Source organism: Aythya fuligula, chromosome 2 (assembly GCF_009819795.1).
Source record: "Aythya fuligula isolate bAytFul2 chromosome 2, bAytFul2.pri, whole genome shotgun sequence".
Taxonomy (NCBI): domain Eukaryota; kingdom Metazoa; phylum Chordata; class Aves; order Anseriformes; family Anatidae; genus Aythya; species Aythya fuligula.
This window is the reverse complement of record NC_045560.1, coordinates 644,592-666,181: the sequence shown is the minus strand read 5'-3', so window position 1 is coordinate 666,181 and position 21,590 is coordinate 644,592. Positions and strand designations below refer to the sequence as shown.

At 55.0% G+C, this 21,590-nt stretch overlaps 3 protein-coding genes across 3 annotated transcripts in view; 2 read left to right on the top strand and 1 right to left on the bottom strand.

Moving 5' to 3' along the window:
- LOC116486741 (GTPase IMAP family member 8-like) overlaps window positions 1–2,780 on the bottom strand; it is a 37,580-nt gene extending 34,800 nt beyond the window's left edge. Inside the window, 2 exon segments of the mRNA XM_032183190.1 lie at window positions 1,647–2,312; window positions 2,684–2,780. Of these exon segments, the coding sequence (XP_032039081.1) occupies window positions 1,647–2,312; window positions 2,684–2,780 (763 nt within the window).
- A 9,896-nt stretch (window positions 2,781–12,676) lies between these two features.
- Window positions 12,677–14,045, top strand: LOC116486738 (GTPase IMAP family member 1-like). The gene is made up of 2 exons (XM_032183185.1): window positions 12,677–12,717; window positions 13,111–14,045. The coding sequence occupies exons 1-2, from the start codon at window positions 12,690–12,692 to the stop codon at window positions 14,043–14,045; spliced, it is 963 nt and encodes a 320-aa protein (XP_032039076.1). The 5' UTR covers window positions 12,677–12,689.
- Window positions 14,046–18,643: 4,598 nt separating this feature from the next.
- LOC116486734 (GTPase IMAP family member 4-like) lies at window positions 18,644–21,079 on the top strand. The gene is made up of 2 exons (XM_032183182.1): window positions 18,644–18,749; window positions 20,433–21,079. The coding sequence occupies exons 1-2, from the start codon at window positions 18,644–18,646 to the stop codon at window positions 21,077–21,079; spliced, it is 753 nt and encodes a 250-aa protein (XP_032039073.1).
- Window positions 21,080–21,590: the final 511 nt, after the last annotated feature.

Genomic DNA, 21,590 nt, shown 5'->3' with positions numbered 1-21,590 from the left:
AACGCTTCACTGTCAGTGTAGTGAGGCACAGTGCCATGAGGGCAGGACATCCAGCGGCATCGCCCTGCCAGAGCCCAGGGCCATGCTCTGTGGATGTGGGGCTGCTCCTGAGCTCTCGCTCAAAGAGGCAGCTCCCTGGTCTCACATCTGTGCAGGGTGGGTGCCAAAGCCCTGGTACAGGCTGCCATGGTATTGATTTCAGACAACTTCACTGTAGCTGCAATGTAGGCTAGTATTAAGATGGTAAATAACAAGGTCTGCCAGGTGCAGATAGGAAAGCAACCCCTTCCTCCCCCTCAGGGAGGAATTGCAAGTCCTGAAGTCAGAACAAGGTGTGCCTGGGAGGCATTGGACCTGGCTGAGCACAAGCTTATCAGTAAACAATGCGCACATACTGGTTATGTACTGAGCATGAAACCAAACTGCCAAGTTAATGTACAACTCATGGATGTGAAGCATGTACCAGTTACTCACTTTGCAATTACAAATCATCATGAAAAAGCTTTCAGGTTTCGATCTTTTAAAGGGATGGCCCCTGCCAAGTTGTGTTTGGACATCACCCCAACCCCAGTCTAATTAGAGGAACTCCCCTTAAAAGGGTGCGGGAAGCAGGAACAGCAGCAGGAACCGCAGCTGCAGGTCTAACTTGTGAATAATGACATAAACATTGAATTAGTGAAATAAACAGTGTGAATAGACAAAAGGATCAAGAGCAATGTGTGCAACCTAGAAAGACCATTTAATTTATTATTAGTTTAGCAGCACAGAATGGAGTAAACGATTCCCGGTGTGCAATAAGCCAATTCGCACGCACTCAGGAGAAATATTGCTTTTATTCAGGCCTCAGAGCTCGGTGCAGTTTCCACAGATCAAGCACAGCCGATGTCGTCTTCCTGGCTCCATGGAGACATTAAATTCATGACTATTCAGCGATCTAATACAAATTCATTCTTAGCTACCTGAGTTTTGTGCTCATGTGGCATCATTCTTAATGGTTCCTTTTCAGGCCCTTCTGCGCGTGCCTTCCTTTCTGTGGGGGTCCTTGGTGGTGTTCCCCGATGAACCACCCTAACCCCTTTTATCCATTGATGGCCACATGTCACCGAAGCACAACCTCAGGCTACTTGCTATCGGCAACTTTCCTTGGTTTCTCCCAGAAGGAGCATTCTGTCCCTGATCAAAGGGAGCCTAGGTTAAAAGTTAAACATATTTTTTGTCCTGTACTACATATATGATAACTGATTAAAGGGAAGCTCCATAAAAATAGACAATTCCTATTCGTTTTCAAGGGAGAGTTGGTTCCGTTACACTGGGACTTGGGGTCCCGTCTGTGTGTGTGAACACCTGGTGGGGTGCCCAGAGCCAGGACACAAGAGTATGGGCACTGCTGGAGGCACAAGGATGCCCGCTGAGACATCAGGAAAGTCTTTTTTTGCTGTGCGGGTGTCTGAGCGCTGGCACAGGCTGCCCAGAGTGGTGCTGGGGTCTCCATCCCCGGAGATGTCCAACACCCAGTGGACACGGTCATGGGCAGCCGGCGCTGCCTGGGCAGGGACAGAACACGCAGGGTGAAGAGGGGCCTCCAGCCCCAGGCGTTCAGTGGCTCTGTGGTGCTGGGATTCATCGCAGCCATGTGATAAGGATACCCAGGGTAATCACAATAATGATGAGGACAATCAGCCCACAAGCCAGAACAACTCTCTGGAGTGGCCTCCAGCTGAATCGCGCCCTCTTTATCCTGTCTGCTCTGTACCTCGCCATGTGATACTCCACCTGCTCTTCTGTTAAATTGGGCTCCAGGTACATCTCATTGCTGTAGTACCAGTCCCCATTCACCCACACCATGCAGCGGACCATCCCCATCAGCTCCATGACCTGCTACTCCCATTCGACTCCAACTGCCCGGTTATTGATGCCGCAGTACCTGTTCCCACATCTCTCGATCAGCTCACGGAGAGCTTTGTTGTCGGTACAGGACACATAGTCGTGAAGAGAACTCTCCCCCAGCTCTTCCGCACAGGTGAATATGATGATTGTGTGCCTCAAAACATCAGCTCCAAAGATGTCCTGCAGTCTCTCTGTAGCCCCCATGTCCTCCTGGGTGAATGGGCCCAGCTGGGTCACCAGCAGCAGCGCGTGGGGGCCTGGGGAGGACAACCTGATGCAGCGGATAATTTCTTGGCGCACCTCACTGCTGGCACCTCCAGGGTTGAAAATTACGGCCGTGTCAACCACCGTGAAGTCCTCACTGTCCCAGTACCCCTGTGCTTTCGCACAGCTCACGGTCACTGGCTGGGTGGACAGCTTGGTCTCTGTTGCGAGGACATTTGTTGTCGACGGAAGGAAGACACAGACGCTCAATATGAATGATCAGTGAACTTCGATTTATTGGATAGCTCAGTCGTCTTTTATCTAATTCAATATAATTAGCTCATACATATTGCAAAAGCTAAGCTCATGATTGGTTAGTGCATTTCTCTATTTTATCAGCTAGTTTCTCACTCCCATTGACCAAAATAACACAGTTAGTATTTTCCCAAACCACCAACAGATATCGTGTCCTTGTGCCTGATTAGCTCCCAGACGTTACGTACTTTCTCAGACTCATATGAGCTGCGTTCGATACTTTTTTAGCTCGCGACCTCCTAGTTGCTCAACATTCACATGACCTACTTCACTTAACCATTCCTCCACAGGTCTCAAAGACAGGCTTCCCCGAGGAGGGTGTTCCCTGTGGTGCTTTTCCCCCCACCAGCCTTCCCGGCCAGGATCAGCCTCATCTCCAAGCCCCCGCAGACCGCAGACTGCATGTACACACGACAGACAGCCACGGTCATGCTGCGGAAAAAAAAGCAGACACCCAGGGCTCTGTCAGCAGGCACCCAGATGCTGGGAGCATCACTGACAGCAGAAGGGATTTTCATTAAAAGCGGGGATGCTTTTGAAACCTTGCTGCTGGCCACTGGAGGCTCCGGGGCTCTGTGTGCCCCAGCTGTGGGAAGGGGTTGGGGGCTGCAGCTGGGTCAGGCTGCGGTGGCACTGGGGCAGACGGGGTCCCCTGGATCACGCCGCCACGTGTTCACCCACAGCAGTGCATGGACAGCAGCAAGGAACAAAATAAAAGCCGGAGCAGCGATGTGCTGCAGGGAAACAGCCGCTGGTCTGTTTCCTCAGTCTCAGCTTCAGTCTGCGCAGGAATACAGGCACGGGGGAAGGCAGCGGGGTGGCAGGGACCCTCGGGTGGTGGCAGGGACCTTCGGGGCGGTGACACTCGTGCAGCAGGGGCCCAGAGAGGGGATGAGCACGGTGCTCAGGGGCTCCCCTGGACTGGGGCTGGGGCCACGCCGAGCATGGGGAGCGAGGAGTGGGGAGAAGGAAAGGAGGGAGAAGGGGACCGGGGAAGAGCCACTTCCCTGCCCCGCTGCCCTGCGCCAGGTCCCCAGGCACCCTCGGAGCCCTCCCCGCCGGCACGGAGCCTCGTGGCCCCTGGCCTCCCGCCCGTACCTTCCTGCACGTCCTGCGCTGGCGTTCGCCTTGTCCCCGCGGGACGCTCACAGCCACCAAGAACTGACAGCGGAGATGGCCGGTGGCAGCCTGGAGAACTGTGCTCATGCAACAAGGGCAGCACCGGCTCCTCCCGCACCAGCCCCCAGCTTGGTTTCCATTCTGTGCAGCCCTGGAGGTGCTGGTAACTCTAACGCTACTTCTTGTAATTCCTGTAATTGCTCCAGAAACAATCCGGCCTCAAAGTTATTTAACTCCCGCGATCATATGTGTTTAGTTTTCAAGCAGTTCCTGCTGCTGGTGGGACTGGAGTCAGAGCCCTGACAGAAGAAGGGGCAGGAGACGAGGCAGCTGCAGCCTGCACCGTGGTCAGGGGCTGGGATGGACCCCGCAGAATGCTCAGGCTCAGGGCTGGAGGTTCAGGTGCCGGACGAGGGCACTGAACTGACGGCGATTCTGGGGGGAGGCTCCTGCTCCAGTTGGGGGCCGTGCACGTCCTCTGCGGGCTCGCAGGTTTCCCAAAGCACTGCAAGGGTTGCCAGTGACGGAGCTGAGTTCCCCTGCCAGCTCCTCGTTCCCCAAGGCATCGGGATCCCCTCCCAAGCTCAGGAGGAGCAGCCCTTGCCCGGGCTGTCCCCATCTGCCACCACGGTGCAGCGAGGCCCAGCCACGCTCCCCTGCCCCTGTGGCCCCTGATCCTGGGCTGTGCAGGGCTGGCAGAAACGTGCCCTGCCCCTGGCACAGGGTGCGGGGCTGCCAAACGCTGCTCCCTGCCTCACGGGGTGCACAGCCATCTTGTGGGTGCGTGCATGTGTTTACCCTCGGCTATACAACAACTTCCTGCATGCACACACAGCAGGCAGCATGCACACGCCAGGTGTGTTAGCGACCTGAAGGTCGCACATGCAAAAGACCACCGAAGAGGACTGGGAAATCTACACCAGCAGATCCAATGGTTATAAAAATGGAGCTGGAGAAGGAGGGAAAAGAGGTGGAACTTATGGTAGATGCACAAGCAACGTACTCAGTTTTAAATAAAGCATTAGTATCAGTGGGGAATGATTACATTGTAGTGAAGTGGGCAACTGGCCAATCTGGAATAGCATATTTCTGCAAACCATTGAAATATAAATATGGGAAACAGTGGGGCATTCACAAGTTCCTATACATGCTCAACTCTCCGGAGTCACGCCTAGGAAGAGATTTATTGGAAAGATTACGAGCAATCATTTCATTTAAAAATGGGGAGATTATTCTGGAGGTAAATGATCAAAGATACGTGGAAGCGTTGAGTTTGATATTGACAGCTATTGAGACCAAAGAGGAAATTAGTGAGGAAATCCTAAGTCAAATGTTTTCAAGAGTACGATCTAATGTACCAGGGAAGGCGAAAAATGCACTTCAACAGTACCCCTTGAAAAAGGAAGATAGAGAAGGAATTAGCCCGATAATTGATTAACATACTTAACACCAGAGCTAATTTGGTTTACCATTTTAGACCTGAAGGATGCCTTCTTTTGCCTCCCTCTCCATGAAGCCAGTCAGAAAATCTTTGCATTTGATTGGAAAGGCCCTAGGAGTGGGCGCAAAACACAGCTCACATGGACAAGGTTGCCTTAGGGCTTTAAGAACTCTCCCACCTTGTTCGGAGACGGACTTGCAAAGGACTTGGAGACCTGGGAAGCCCCATCAGGAGAAGGAAGGCTGTTGCAGTACGTAGATGACTTCCTAATAGCCACCCAGACAGAAGCATGTGTGGCCTGGACAGTAAGCCTCCTAAACTTTCTGGGACTACAGGGGTACAGGGTATCGAAGCAGAAGGCTCAGGTGGTTAAGTTGATCTACGTGGGTTATGAGGTTAGTGCCGGACAACAGACCTTGAGGCAAGATTGTAAAGAAGCGATATGTTAAACCCCAAAACCTGAGACAATAAAAGATCTGCGAACCTTTTTGGGAATGACAGGGTGGTGCAGATTGTGGATCTGTAATTACGGATCGCTTGTAAAACCGCTGTATGTGCTCATTGCAAATGGGAACAGGGAACTCCAATGGACAAAGGAGGCCACACAAGCTTAGGACCAACTAAAGAAGGCCCTCATGTCAGCTCTAGCTCTGGGACTCCCAGATGTAAATAAACCATTCTTCCTTTTCTCCCATGAGAAACAGGGGATTGCCCTGGGAACACTAGCACAGGACCTGGGCCCATATCGAACGGCAGTTGCTTATTTTTCTACGCAGTTGGATGCTACCACTAAGGGATGGCTGGGATGCCTCAGAGCTGTTGCAGCAGTGGTGCTAAATATCCAGGAAGCACGCAAGTTCACCTTGGGACAAAAGATAACTGTGCTAGTGTCTCACACAGTGTCCACAGTGCTGGAAGTGGAAGGCAGTCACTGGCTTTCCCCACAAAGGTTCCTGAAATCAGCAGAAACCAAGGGGAGCCAGTACACCGTGACTGCCTGGAGACCATTGAAGCTACCTACTCCAGCCGTCCAGATCTGAAGGACACTCCTTTTGATGATGTGGGAATATGGGAGCAGCTACGTCATCAGTAGAAAACAACATGCTGGGTATGCAGTTACCACTTGCAAAGACGTGATAGAATTTGGAAAATAAACATCTATAGGGACTAAATAATGAGATTATTGGAAGCAGTTCAGCTGCCTGAAAAGGTAGCAATCATGTACATTAAGGCACACCAGAAGGTGAGCTGAGAATTGGAGGAAGGAAATAATCTGGCGGACAGAGAGGCAAAAGAAGCAGCAGAAGGTGAGGTGGCAACTGAGGGAGCCCTGATTCCAGACAGGCAAATTCTCCTCGAGGGTAAGCTTGTATATAACAAAAAGGATAGAAAATTAATCGAAAGTCAGAAGGGAAAATATAACCAAGAGGGATGGACTATTACCAAAGACGGGAAGGGAGGCTAGTCATGCCCTCCAATTTATTGTGGTCACTGGTAAAGAAAGAACACCGGAAACCACATTGGGGAATAGATGCTTTGTATAACTATCTAATTGACAAAAAAAATATTGCCAGAACCTTATATGCTACCATCACTCAAATAACAATGTGATCTTTGTCTCCAGACTAACCCCAAAATTGCCCCCAAACCAAAACTGTGTCAAATTGGAAAAGGCAATGGGCCCGGGTAACAGTGGCAAATTGACCTTTCTGAACTTCCAAGAAAAGGGAGGGATGTCGATATTTACTGGTGTTAACAGACAGATACCTTTTCAGGATGGCCAGAGGCTTTCCCCACTAGGACTGCCAAAGCCTGAGAGGTAACTAAGTCTCTTGTAGAGAAAACTTTGAAGCCACAGTGGGAAGGACTATACCAGGTGCTCCTTACAACCTTCACCACAATTAAGATCAAGGAACAGAGAGCTTGGATTCACCATTCTCAAGTGAAGAAAGCTCCAGAACCCCCTGGAAAGTAACGCCAGGTGACGGTGAACTGAAAGTAAAGCTCAGTCAAGTAAAATGAGGACATTATGATCAGGAGTAGTTAGTAATATAGTCAGCAGGAATCTAGTTAACAGAATTGTTTTATTTCTATGGCTTATAAATTGTAGTTGTGATTCAAGAAGGTGCCTCTAGGATAATAGAGAATGGTTAGTGGCCTTGGTCCGAAGCTGTAACAACAGAGGATAGAGCATTAATGGAAAGTTAGCAGTTGTGGTTATTTGGCGAACAAATGGTGACCTTTTATATACATGATAAGAATGGCAAAAAATAGGGAAAGAATGGACACACCAAAGAACCGTAGGGGACGAAATTAAAATAGGGTGCTGAATGATTAATGGAACGAGTTTCAAAGGTGTTACCAAGATGGGAAAAGGCTGAAAACCAAGACCACAAACTAATAATAGATGCACTTAGTATGGTTCAAGATAATGCATCTTTAGCTCTTTGTTGTTTACAAGCACAGTTATGGATTCAGGCAACAGCCGCCTTGATCATTAGGGAAGGAAGTGAAGGCATTTTTCTGGCTGAAGTCTGAAAGACTGTTTGAGACAATGCCAATGATTTTGAGAAGAATTTCCAATCTTGGTGGACTCTGGTAAATTTTACCTATGATACCATTGTTAACATGGCTACTGCCTTTGTGCTTACTATAGATAATGCCACAGTTTATGTTATCCACTCCATCATTGCACTAGGATTAAACCATGAGGAGACAGTGCTCTGTCCTTCAGAGCATAGAACATGGGCACAGATGGAGAATGGGAGATGGCAGTCTGTAAATCTAGAATCATGTGTTACCTGGGGACAACAAGGATTTATTTGTGAAAGCAATACAATTGATGCTCAGCATGTATGTCTTGACACGGAGCAAGGTGTTTGCCACTTCGAAATTCATCCAAATACTAGTCAAAAGACTGTGCATGTATATATCGGTCAAGGCTGTGTGTGTTTAAGAACTGCTTGTGATTTTGTAGAAGTAGATAAGGAGAACATAACTCTCCCTAGAAAAATCATTCTAACATTTGTATTTGTAACTTTGTTAGAATTGTCGGGTGTCATTTTCTATATTTGGCACCAGTGGTATCCCACCAGTTGATCAAGTCTAACAACACAATGTACACTCTAATCACTGTCCATCATGATACAAAGGCAAAGAGCAAAACAGGACACAAATCACAACTGGTGGGATACACTCTTTGGATGGTCGCCAACTGCAACTGGGATTTTGAACACATTGTGTCACCCAATTATTGTTTTATAGATATTAGTTGGTATAAGTTTGATATTGTCTTTTGTAATATTTGTTTGGAATTGGAAATCGTTACAACAAATGTCTATATTATCTTCCTTGACAAAAGTGCATGGCAAGGCATTGAGGGGTACATACCATAGAGACTGAGAAGAAGAATTTTTGTATTAATTAAAAGAATTTACTAGATTTTCCAGAAAAGGGAGGACTGAATCATTGGGATTAGAAATTAGAGAGTGATTGATTAAGAATGAACAGGTGCTATATTTGCGATGTACTGCGCCTGTGCTGTGCTTAGCCTCCAGATAACAGGAGCCCTTCGGACCCCAAGAAGCAGATCAAAACAACCTTACGGCCCAGATTGTGACCAAGGCCTCAGAGAGCATGCGCAAAGAGATGAGGTGAAAAGTTCAACCCTGATGAAGACATCTTACTTCATCCCCACGACTCTCAGCGCCCGCCACCACAAGGCACTGAGCAAGCACAGACAAGAGGAATTTATGGAAATGACTTCTTGGAGCTAATTTTAATACTAAGCAGGGACAAGTTCTAAATATGTATAGGCGTATTGGGAAACTTCATGCATATGTAACTCTTTACTGCATATAACCACGGCAAGTTGCCGCGTTAGGGGTGCATGACATTTTTGGGACTACCCCCCATGCTGCCCAGCGCTGAATAAACATACCTACTGTACAATCTTAGTGACTGTGGACTCAGCATTCTGTGAGTCAGCTGTGAGGTCTCCCCACAGCCTTCTCCTTTAGCAGCCTCCTCATCCAGTCAGCCGGGCGCAGTGCTGTTGAGGGTGAGGCTGGGTTTGCGTCCTCGTGCAGCCTCACGCACGCTTGTGCACGCGTTGCATGGGCCCTCTCAGGAGGCCACAGGCTCGAGGATTTCCCAAGGCTGCCTCTCCTCTTCCCACTCCTTAGGCTGTGCTGTGCCAGGCTCAGGGCAGACGGGGCAGCAGCCGTTGGTTACAGCCTGAGGCACAGTGCAGGGTGCAAAGTCCTGCCCCAAAACCTCGCTATCTGTGTGCCTGAGCCAGCTCTGGCTTGTCGAGAACGCAAACCCAGCCTCACCCTCAGCAGCCCTGCACCTGGCTGACTGAATGAGGAGGCTGATAAAGGAGAAGGCTGTGGGGAGACCTCACAGTGGCCTTCAGTGCCTGCAGGGGCTGCAGGAGGGCTGGGAGGGACTCTTGGGCAGGAGATGTTATTACAGGGGTGTTAATTCCTGAATTACAGGAATTAGCGTTAGAGTTGCCCTCACCTCCAGTGCTGCACAGAATCGAAACCAATCTGGGGGCTGGTGGGGGAGGAGCCGGTATTGCACTTGTGGCATGAGCACAGTTCTCCAGGCTTACTCCGTGTCCGCTGCTGCGCACCCGGGCGCCACTCCCAGTCCCGGCGGCTTTGGGGGACCAGAGGGTACCAGAGCCAAACAGGTCAGGGAACCGCCGGGGGACTGGGACCGGGCGGCACTGGGGTCTGCGGGTTGGTCTCCGGTCAGTGGGCGAACACGGGGACGGGACCGGGGCTGCGCCGTGCGTACCGGAGCGGTGCCCCTCGTGCTGGAGCACCCCTGGGCGAGGCTGGACCCTGGTGGTGGCTGCCCCGTGGCTATGGCACGGCAGCTCTGCGCCAGGACCCCCCCAGGTCCCCCAGCAGACACCGTGCGGACCCCCCAGCAGCCAGGGGCAGCCCCGCGGGCATCCCAAGCTGGTCGGGCTGGGGACGTGCAGCTGAGAGGAAGAGGATGGGAGGAAGAGTGCCCGAGCCCCTGCGGGGATGAGGAGGGGGGTGAGGAGGTGCCTGAAGCACGAGCACTGGAATTTTGTGGACAGACTGAAAGTAAAAGCATCCCAGGAGGGCGCTGGGGAGCAGGAAGGGGACGTGAAGGAGGCGCGCAGCCCAACGCCAGCAGCAGATCCAGGGGAGCTGCGGGGCAGTGTGCCCACGGGTGATGATGAGCAGACAGGCACACCGTGGTGCCACGGAGACTGCACAGCCACAGGGAACCGCAGAGCCATGGGCGGTGGGTGACCGGGCACCCACAGGGCTCCGGACTTGCCGCCCTGTATGGACGGCCCCAAGCACAAAGTGGTGCTCGAGTGTCTCGAGTGGACACCTTTGGAGACCACAGCTCTGCTGTGGAGATGTGCGTGGTGTTGTTGTGTTGCCGGAAGCTCCTGGTGACCCCCGAGTGCACCTTGGGAGCTCGTCCTGTATGCAGGGTGTGCTGCAGGGCACCGGGAGCAGCATTCTCCTGGGCTGCTGTGTGCCTGGGGCTGTTGCGTGCCTACTGCACGCCTGGGGCCATGTGGGTACCCAACCCAGAGGCTGCAAAGGTGGGATGCTGGGGGACATCGTCCTGTAAGAGCCCAGAGCCATGGTCGGGGGGAGTGGGTCTGCTCCACGCCGCTCGTGCTTGGAGCAGCAGCAGCGCCGTGGAATTGTCTCAGGGCGTTGCCCTTAGTCCCGCTTCCTGCAATAGCGCAGTGCGAACTCAGCACATTTATGGGAAAAGCCTGTTTGCTGGACCCTTGGTGTTTGCAGCTGGGGCTGGCTGTGCCCTGCAGGTTCCCCCGCAGGGGAACTGCTGCTGCCTCCCTGGAGCACCTCCTGCCTCCTGCTGCACTCCCCTGGGGGCTGCAGGGCTGGGTCTCTCTCCTCTCTGCCAGCTGCTGTAGTGTAGCAGGGTTTGGGTATTTTTTCTCCTTTCTTACCTGTGCTCTCAGAGCACGCATGCTGGGTGTGCAGCACTGCTGAGACCTCCGAGGTGCCTGAGAGGTGACGGACACGGCAGGGCTCTGCCGGAGCCCCGGGGGAGCCAGGTTCTGGCCAGAACTGGAGCATTGCTCCTCAGGCTTTAATTCCAAGCCTTGCCTTGGCAGACCCTGGCTCTTGTGCTTGTCCTTGGGTGTCCCCGGGCTTCAGAGGCTGAAGCCTTTGGGGTCCCTCTGGTCACGTTCCCGAGATGTCAGGAGCTCTCCTCCACCTCGCCGAGCTGCCAGCTGAGCAGCCGCTGCCATGGCGCTGCTCCCTGCGGCCAGAGGTTCCTGACACCCGGTGTCTCAGTGTCCCCATTCCCAATGTCCCCATGTCACAGGTCCCTGTGTCCCAATGTTCCCAGGTCCCCAGGTCCCTGACACCTGGTGTCCCCATGTCCTGATGTCCCTGCTCTCCATGTCCCTGTGTCACAGGTCCATGTGTCCCCATTCCCAATGTCCCTGTGTCACAGGTCCCTGTGCCTCAATGTTCCCAGGTCCCAGGTGCCTGAAACCCGGTGTTGCGATGTCCCCAGCCCCCATGTCCCTATGTCACAGATCCCGGTGTCCCAGTGCCCCCAGTGCCCCAGGTGACACGCAGTGCCACAATGTCCCGGTGACCCCAGGTCCCAGCGCCTGTGTCCCTGACCCCCGGTGCCCAGCTCCCAGTGCCATTCCCCGCACCAACGTGGTGCTCGAGTGTCTCGGTCCAAAGCACGAGAAGCGTGCTGGGGCTGTGGTACGCAGGGGCTGGAGGAGGGGGCTCCCTGCCTCCTGCGAGGGACCTGGGCTTAGCAGAGGGGCCGGGCAGGGGTTGAACACCGGTTTGTGCTGTGCCACAAAACGTCCCCAGCTCAGGAGACTGTGGCCTCACACACCACAGCCTGGGTGGAAAAGGGAGCCTCCGGCTGTATTTGTATGAGCATCAGACCAAAACTCCTCTGGTAGGAGGCTGCACCTCATCGTCTCGTCAACCTCATGACTGCTGAGGTTTATTTCCAGGCCATGCGTTCCCTCATTTGCACAGACTGAGCTTTCCCAGTGCTTTTGGAGAGGTCACCGTGGGGCCGAGGGGAGGCAGCCCAGGAGCAGAGCCGGACCCTCGGTGTTTGCAGCTGGGGCTGGGTGTGCCCCGCAGAGCATGCAGCAAACCGCCCCCCACAGCTCCATGCCCACCACGAGTGTTTCTGGGCTGTCCTTGCAGAGCCCCCGCCCCGTGAACCTTGTGCCCGGCCCTGCTGCACTCAGCTCCCACCCCCGCAGCCCCAAACTAAAAGCTGGGGCCGAGCACGGGCACCTCCTGCCCAGGGACACTGCTGCACCCGGAGCCGTGGGTAGGTTGCAGGGGCTTGGTGCTCACCGGGTTTGCTCCCCAGTGCGCTGCACGGCTCCAGAGTCACAGCTCAGCAGCGCAGAAACCGTGCAGCAGGTCCCTGGGGGGCTGCTTCTGAACGCAGGGATCGGGAGCAGCCGGTGTTGCTCACCTACAGGCGAATGGTGCATGGCTAAGCCTGCTGCTGGCTGGGCTGGCGCTACAGGCTCGGCCTTCTCAAGGGCTTTGTCACAGCCTGCCAGCGCCCTTATCCCCCAAGCCCGGCGGTAAAGCCTTCACCCTGCACGTGTGTTTGCTCTCTGTCCCCCTGCAGCCTGTGACCCAACTCTGGCATCACCCTTCCTGCACTGACACTGCGGCAGAGCACGATGGCGAGCGGCTCCTGGGAGGATCACGGTAAGGGTGCAAGGGCCGGGCACTGCCCTGCCCCAGAGCCCCCTCGCAGGGGGGATCGGTGTCCTCATGCCACCGCAGGCACCGCAGGGACCGGGCTCTCCTGGCAATCTCCCTGCCGGTGGGGGGGTTTTGGGGACAAAGCAGGCATGTGCCAAGCAGTGCCGTGCACGTGGAGAGGGGACAGGCATCCCTGAGATGGTGCGGGTATCCCTGGGGTGTCACGGGTATCCCTGGGGAGGTAAGAGCATCCCTGGGGTGGAACAGGCAGCCCCGGGGTGGCACAGGCAGCTCTGTGCCCCTGTGCCGGGCTGTTTCCATGCATGACCCACCCCAGGCAGTGCTTTACACACTGCTGCTCTCTCACTGAGCCTTTCCCCTCACTGATGCCAGCAGGCCAGGGGACCCAGGAGCACATGGAGCTGCGCCTGGTACTCGTCGGGAAGACCGGTGCAGGGAAAAGCGCAACGGGGAACACCATCCTGGGGCGGGCGGCCTTCGAGTCGCGCCTGGCGCCACAGACGATAACACAGACGTGTGCCCAGGAGAGCCGGCTCTGGCGGGGCCGCAGGGTGGTGGTCACCGACACCCCCAACATGTTTGACTCATCGGAGCACAGCGCCCGGTCCTGCTACGAGTTCGCCCGCTGCCTGCTGCTGTCGGCGCCGGGGCCGCACGTGCTGGTGCTGGTGACCCAGCTGGGCCGCTTCACGCAGGAGGAGGAGGAGGCCACCCAGCAAGTGTGGCGGGTGCTGGGGCGCGAGGCTGCGAGGCACACCATCGTCCTCTTCACCCGCAAGGAGGACCTGGGGGGTGGCTCCCTGCAGCACTACGTGGCACAACCCAGCAACGCCGCCCTGGGGCCGCTGCTGCAGGCCTGCGGGGGACGGTGCTGCGCCTTCAGCAACCGGGCGGCCAGAGCCGAGCGCGAAGCCCAGGTCGAGGAGCTGATGGTGCTGGTGCAGCAGGTGCTGGAGGAGAACCAGAGCACCCCTTACACGAGCAAGCTCTATTCCCAGGCCACGCGGCTCCTCAGCCGCAGCGACGTGGATTTCGAAGAGAAGTGCGAGTGCCTCGCGAAGCAAGTGGAGCAGCAGCTGCAGGGCCAAAAAGGAGACGGCGGCCTGGGGTTGATCAGACGGTGTGTGCAGGGGCTGTGGTGCATGCGATACATGTGCCTGTGCTGCTGCTGCCGCTTCATTGTGGCAGTTCTGTCCTCAACCTGCCACTTCATCGTGGCAGCAGTCTGGCGCATTGCTCGCTTTCTGTGGCAGGCGTTCCTCAGTGGTTGGAGGGCAGTTGTCCATCTGTACAACCGCTTCTTGCGCTAGAAGCAAGAGTAGAACTAGGATACACTGTGCTGTACTACTTCTCCCAGGGAATTGCACAGTGTTGCTTAACAACATGGCAAGCAGCCGGTTCCCCCTCTAACAGCACCGCAGTCCCCATATGGGCTGTGCCTCTCGGCACAAAACTGCAGCACAAAGCTTGCAGCTGCTGAGTGGTTTCTGCTGTGTCTCTAGCTCAATGCCAGGGATGTGCCCAGGGCATTGCAGGGACGGCTGCGGACCTCGGGACACGCAGGGCCAGAGCCAGGCAGTGGCTCCCAGGAAATGCCCTCGTCCCCTGCATCGAGCCGTGGGGCAGTCCCGGGTGCTGCCAGGAGAGCGCAGAGCATCCGGGCAGAGGGGAGCAGCACCCAGCAGAGGGGCCCCATCTCTGAGCAGCTCTGGTGGCAGCAGGTTGAGGACAGAACTGGTCACATTCCCCTCACTGCCATGGGCTGAGATCACCTCATGTCCCCGCAGGCTGGCATGGGATTTGGGGAGCCACCTTGGCCTGGCACGGGAGTGGAGGGGTGAAGGACAAGGGGCACAGGGTGATGGGCCAGTAGGGACACCGAGGGACACTGGCAGGGACACCAAGGGACCCAGCCCTTCTTCCTGCTGCCCCTCAGGTGCTGCTGCTGTTTCTCAGGGGATCGAAGCCACACGCGCAGGTTCCAGGGTATCCACGTCACTGAGACAGGACTCAGGGCAAAGAGCATCCTAGGGACAGGTGGGACAGGTCAGTCACACGTACGTGACAGCAGAAATAGCCCTGGTGGCAGCAGTTCTGAGCATCTGAAACCACCAGGAGCTTTGACAGGGACGTGCCGTGACACAGGATGAGATGCCGTCCCACTGCAGGTGCCCTGACCCCAGGCTCACGTGCTGTGGAGCTGCACACAGGCACAGGCTCCATTTCTCATGCGCACCTCCCTGCCTTCAGGAACACGGGCTGCTCTGCGCTTCTCTGCAGTTTCATGCTTTGCTGTGATCGCTGACCTGTGGCGGGGAGCCCCCGGGGGGGTGGGAGCAGGGGTCGGAGCTCTCACTGCCAGCTGTGCAGGTGCCTGCGGAGCCAGGGAGCACCATGAGTGTGGGGAGAAAGAAGTATTTTTTCTCGCCATCCCTTCCCACCCCGTCCTCACCAGGCTGAATGTCCCTGCCTTCCCCCTGCTCCCAGTTCAAGGTTCCCCTCACCAGCGTTGAGGCTTGTGTGCTACGATGAGGAAGAGGAGCACTTGGAAACACTTCTTGAGCGCTGGCAGAGCAGGATCCCCTCCTGCAGGCACAGAGCGGTGCGAGGGTAGGAGTCCCGTGCAATCCCACAGCAAGGGCCGTGGCTCAGGGATGGGAACCGCACCGTGGAAGCACCTGATGTCCCCTGCATGGTCGCAGCCCCCATCCAGCAGGGTGAGGGAGGGGATTGTCCCCCTGTGCCCCGCTCTCGTGAGACCCCCCCGGGCACTGCCTTCGCTGTGGGGCCCCAGCACCGGGATGTGGAGCTGCTGGGGCGAGTCCAGAGGAGGCCACGGGGATGCTCGGATGCTGGAGCAGCTCTGCTGTGACGAGAGGCCGAGGGGTTGGGGTTGCTCTGCCTGGAGAGGAGAAGGCCCAGGGGAGACCTCACAGCGGCCTTCAGGGCCTGCAGGGGGTGCAGGAGGGCTGGGGAGGCACTCTTGGGCGGGAGGGTGTAGGGATAGGATAGCCCTGAGCGGTGTGCAGGGTCCGTCCCAGCCCCTGACTGTGATGCAGGTGGCAGCTGCCTCATCTCCTGCCCCTGCTCCAGCTCTGGGCGCTCCCTGGAGCGATTGCACCAAGAGAAACTGGTTCAAAATTAAACACTGAAACCTAAATTTTGAGGTCCCTTCCAACCCAAACCATTGTAGGATTCATTCCGTGATTCATCTGGCCAGAAGTGCCATGCTGCCAGGTGCATTCTGTGTCTCATGCCTGGACACTGGTGTTCTGTTTTGTGTGAGGATGGCGGTACATACAGGAACACAGAGCCCTCTACCTCCTCCACCAGGTTTTCTGCTTACTTATTTTCTGGTAGGGCTTACACGGATTGTGGTGATCTCCCCACCTGGGGATGTTTTTACCGCATCATCCGGTTACGATGGAGGTGGTGGAAATGTTCCGGTCATCCTCCCCCTCCGTCAGCTGCAGGAATTGGGCCAGAAGTTTCCTGCTTACACCTCTAGCCCCGTCTGCCTGCAGTCCCTGCTGTGTGGCTGCTCGTTGTTCCTGCCGCAATGGGACTGCGACTGCGTGGGGGTGTCAGGGGACGGGAGTGTCCCAGCAGTGCAGAGCTCCAGCCCCGGCCCCAGGGGGGAAGGCATTTAATGGCTGCTCGTTCTTCTTCCCAACTCGCCCCATGCCCACCTTCCAGGGGTCCCCAACATCGTGATTGCCACAGCTCTGCCTCCGAGGAGCAGCCACTAGATGGACCTCGGGATTCAACATGTACTCTCGTGGGCAATGGGAGCGTTTTCCAGCACCCTTGGTGCTGGAGGCGCAGCCACCCCATACATTTAAAAACTGAGCTATTACATTTCGGTTAATGGACACCCAGCCTGGCTCCAGGAAAAGCCTCCTGAGCCTGATGAGCCCTGCTCTTGTCTGGGGGAGGCTGACAGCGCGGACGGTTTGTTTGTGAGAAAGGAGCGGTGGCAAGAAGTACTCAAACTAAAATGCCCTTCATCGGGAGGAGCTTTTTTTGCCTTACTTGCTCAGTTCAGAAACTTTCTGTTTCTGTTCTTGGCGACCAATGACTTTGCACATGATCTAGCTCCTAACCGGCTCGTACATGGTCATTTGTTCAACAGAGCTGGTTTGCATGTCACCGAAATCCCCTCCTACTCCCGCTCCCGCTAAATGCTGCCAAACTTCACAGGCAGCTGCCACACTTCAGCCACTGCACCTACAGAAGAAGACCTGTCACTGTCAGAAGCTGCAAAGTTCAGACTTGGGGACAAAAGCGCACAGGTGCCTCTGGTGAGTTGTCTGAAATGCTGCTACTGTCATTCCAGGGAGAACAAAGACAAAAAGGTTGTAATGCCTGCTTTCAGGCAGGGGGTTATTACTTCCTTAGGTAAAGTTCAGCCAGTATTTGTTTCCAAGTCAGAACAGAAAGTCCCTGGAGAATGGAAATCCTGATTGCATTTCTGTAAGGGTGATTTAACAAACTCCTTGTCTTCAGGAGTGTCTGTTCTGGTAGCACTCGCTGGGTCCTCGCAGGAGCATTGACTTCACAAGGGTGTCTGCACCATACGAATATCAAAAGGGTGAAAAAGTTCTCCGACCTGCCTTAAAGTTTCTAGGAAGAAATTGACTCATTTAAGTTACAATCAAGCTTTTAAATATATTTCCCCCTAAGCGTGCCATATGAACCTTTCACATACTTTCTGATTACTGAAGCCATTCTTAATTTTTTGCTTGTTTTGTGGACAGAACAGTCTTCTTGGGGGCGTTAAAATGTAGTACCTGTCCCAGCTTTTTGTTTTAGCTGTGGTTTGTTCTACATGCCGGTTCTGTTGTGGGATTTCCCAGCTGACACGGGTTCTTGTTGTTTCATTGCACATCTGTTTCTTACTGTGATGCCGAGCCCCGGAGGCTCAAACGGAGGCTGGTTGGTGCAACCCAGGGCTCGGCAGGGCACGAGCATCTCCCAGCTCAAATGAAGGGCACAGGTACCCATGGGTCTGGGTGGATCGTCTGCCTGGGCTGGGGCTGCCACGTGTGGTTAGGTGATAAAGCATTGTTCTCGGGCTGGCAAGGAACAGAAAGCAGAGAGCTGAGGACATGGTCAGGGGCAAGACGTGAACTGTATTGCACCTGGCCCAAGCACTGCGACCTGAGGAGGTAAGAGGCAAGCACAGCAGCCGCTGCTGGAGCCATGCAAAGTGAGCGGTCTGTGCACCGGGTGGCTCTGAAGGGTCTCGGCATTTGGGGGTACTTTAGGAACTGCTAAGCCTGAGCTAGCTGGCAGGGAGGCAGAGGAAAGACAGCCGAGAATTGGTGTGGCTTTGCTGTGGATGGGGTAATTCCTCCAGTAATGACTGAATTATTTAGTGACGTGATTTTAGTTTACTTTGAGTAGTGTATAGTCTGTGCTTAGTTTTGGAGCAGTTTATCTTGCTGAAATCACTCGAGGCAGAGTCCAGAGCTGAAACAGGGGCAGGAGATGTGGCAGCTGGCACCCATGGCACGATCAGTGGCAGGGACGGACCCCGCACACCGCTCAGGCTCAGGGCTGGAGGTTCAGGTGCCGGACGAGGGCACTGAACTGACAGCGATTCTTGGGGGAGGCTCCTGCTCCAGTTGGGGGCCGTGCACGTCCTCTGCGAGCTCTCAGGTTTCCCAAAGCACTGCAAGGGTTGCCAGCGACCGATCTGAGTTCCCCTGCCAACTCCTCGTTCCCCAGGCATCGGGATCCCCTCCCAAGTTGGCCACAAGCAGCTGAGGAGGAGCAGCCCTTGCCCCGTGCGTTTACCCTTGGCTATACAACCACCTCCTGCATGCACACACAGCAGGCAGCATGCACACGCCGGGTATGTTAGCGACCTGATGGCCTGGTGACCATCATCAGCCTTGTCACCGCCATGGGGGAGAACGGGAGACTTTGGCAAACTTCGCTCAAAATCCCTTATTCTTCTTTCAGGCTTCCCCTCGGAGTGGGCTCAAATTTGGCAGACGCTCAGATGGAAGGTGAGCTCCTTACCCACTGCATGCGGGGAGCCAGAGCCTGGCCAAGCTTCGAGTCCCATGGTCACAGAGCCACAGAGTGGCTGCCCCCAGCCCCATCCAGCCTGGCCTTGGGCACTGCCAGGGATGGGGCACCCACAGCTCCTTGGGGGCAGGCTGCGCCAGGCCTCACCACCCTCATAGTAAAGAATTTCTGCCTCAGATCTAACCAAAAACCACCCTCTTCTACCTTAGAGCCATCACCCCGTGTCCTATCCCTACACCCCCTGCCCAAGAGTCCCTCCCTGCCCTCCTGCAGCCCCTGCAGGCACTGAGGGCCGCTGTGAGGTCTCCCCACAGCAGAATTTCACAGAATTTCTAGGTTGGAAGAGACCTCAAGATCATTGAGTGCAACCTCTGATGTGACACTAACAGTTCCCACTAACCCATATCCCTAAGCTCTACATCTAAACGTCTTTTAAAGTCTTCCAGGGATGGTGACTCCAGCACTTCCCTGGGCAGCCTGTTCCAATGTCTCACAACCCTTTCGGTAAAGAAGTTCTTCCTAACATCCAACCTAAAACTCCCCTGGTGCAAACAGCCTTCTCCTTTAGCAGCCTCCTCATTCAGTCAGCTGGGTGCAGTGCTGCTGAGGGTGAGGCTGGGTTTGCGTCCTCATGCAGCCTCACGCACACTTGTGCATGCGGTGCGTGGGCCCTCTGGGGAGGCCACGGGCTTGAGGATTTCCCGAGGATGCCTCTCCTCTTCCCACTCCTTAGGCTGTGCTGTGCCAGGCTCAGGGCAGATGGGGCAGCAGCCCTTGGTTACAGCCTGAGGCACAGCTCAGGGTGCAAAGTCCTGCCCCAAAACCTCGCTATCTGTGTGCCTGAGCCAGCTCTGGCTCTGCTGGGGCCGTGCAGGGCAGGCGGAGGGCCTGCGGTGATCCACCACAGAATCCAGTGGGTGTTTTTTGCTCAGCACGCGACTTCTTGTAAAGGGAGTGCTTCAGCCCGGCCGTTTGAGCACTCTGTGCATTCCTGGGCTGCTGGGGAGCTGCGGCACGCACTTCTGCTTTCTCTTTCTGCCTTGATGTTGCTCCTGATGGTTTAGGATTGATGATTTTAGGATTGCTGCTGCGGCCTTGGGGCCGTGGGCTGCCCACACCGTGGTGTCGAGGAAGGAGGGGAAGCCGGAGCTAGTCTTGGGGCTAGGGGGGCACACCGACAGCTGTCTGACACCGAGCCCAGATGAGCTGCTCCCGGCTCTGCGCAGGCTCGCTCTTACTGGAGGCGAGCTGTGCTGGCTGCCTGTGAGCATGAAGCATGGGGTAAGAAACCCCCCCTTTGCCAGCTTCTGTCCTGCCTTGGCTGCTTTTGGCCCATTTTCCAGAGGGTCTTTTAGTCAGGGCAGCCTTTGTCTGAGTTTAGGTTCCTCCTGGAGCACAAACTTTCCTCCTGTGGGAGAGCCGAGCAGAAGGGCAGGGCTGGCGGCGCTGAGCAAGCCCTGCTTTGGCTGCTGGGACATGGCTTCAGCCCCTGCCCTGTCCCATCCCCTCTTCTGCACAGCAGCGTCTTAGTGTGAGAATTAAAGTTGTGTTTTTGCAGTAAAAAGCCTTTCCTTCTCACCCCTGGGAGCATGGCGTGCAGGGGATGTCCCGGCACCACAGGGCTGTGGGGTTCAGACACGTGTCTCTGGTTGTTCCCCCAGGACGCAGGCTGAAGATCCTGCTCGTGGGCAAAACTGGAAGTGGGAAGAGTGCGACAGGGAACACCATCCTTGGGAAGAAAGCATTTAAATCTGTGTTGTCGGCAGGTTCAGTAACCCAAAGCTACAGTGCAGAGAGTGCCTCATTCCGTGGAAGAGAAATTATTGTTATCGACACTCCTGGCCTTTTTGACACCAAGAGAGACAATAAGGAAACAGCTGAACTGATTGGAAATGCTCTTCGTCACTTCTATGGAGGGGTGCATGCTATCATCCTGGTGATGCAACTGGCCCACATCAGTAAAGAAGAGGTGGAAGTGGCTGAGTGGGTGACAAAGATTTTCCATACTGAAGCACAGAAGTACACGATCCTGTTATTCACCCGAGCAGAAGATCTTGGGAGTCCAGGTGATATCCACAAATTCGTGGAAGAAAGCACATACCTTACTGGGATGGCAGGAAAATGTGGAAATAGGTACATTGCTTTCAGCAACATAGCAACAGGACAGACAAAGGAACAGCAGGTTGCAGACCTCATTACAATGATTGATGAGATGGTAAAGAAGAATAAAGATGCTCTGTGTTACACGCGAGAAATGCTGGAGAAAGATACACGGACGGCTTTTGGAAAGTATTGTACTATACTCTAGCCAACAAGGCTTTGGTCAGACGGGTGATGTTTCCTCTCTTGTGTCTTTCCTGCTGCGCTCTGAAGATCACTCTCTCCTTCCTCTCTTGATGTTTCCTCCTGTCCCGTCTGTAACCTACCTTGTCCCTTGGCCCGTGCCATTGCTCTCCTGACAGGCTGCAAGAGTGCAATGGGTGTCTGGCGACGTGTAATTCTCCTCTGCTGCTCTGTCTCTGCATTGCTCTGTCACCACCCGTTGTGCTGGGAAGCCGGAGACCTTGGCTGGGTGGCACAGAGCTGCACTGCCCTGCTGGCAGCACCACTGCGCTGACTCTCTCCTCCCTGGTCTGAAGACACGGCAAGCTGAAAGCAACGGGAACATCAGGACTGTGAGATGTGCCCCCTCAGAGCACAGGTCAGCCTGGAGCACTGCTTCCGAGATTAAAGCCTCTTGTCCTCCCCGTGGCAGCCAGGGCTCTAGGAACTTCTCCGGGCTTCGGGAGGGTTCGTGGTGCCAGCCTTGGTCCCTCTGC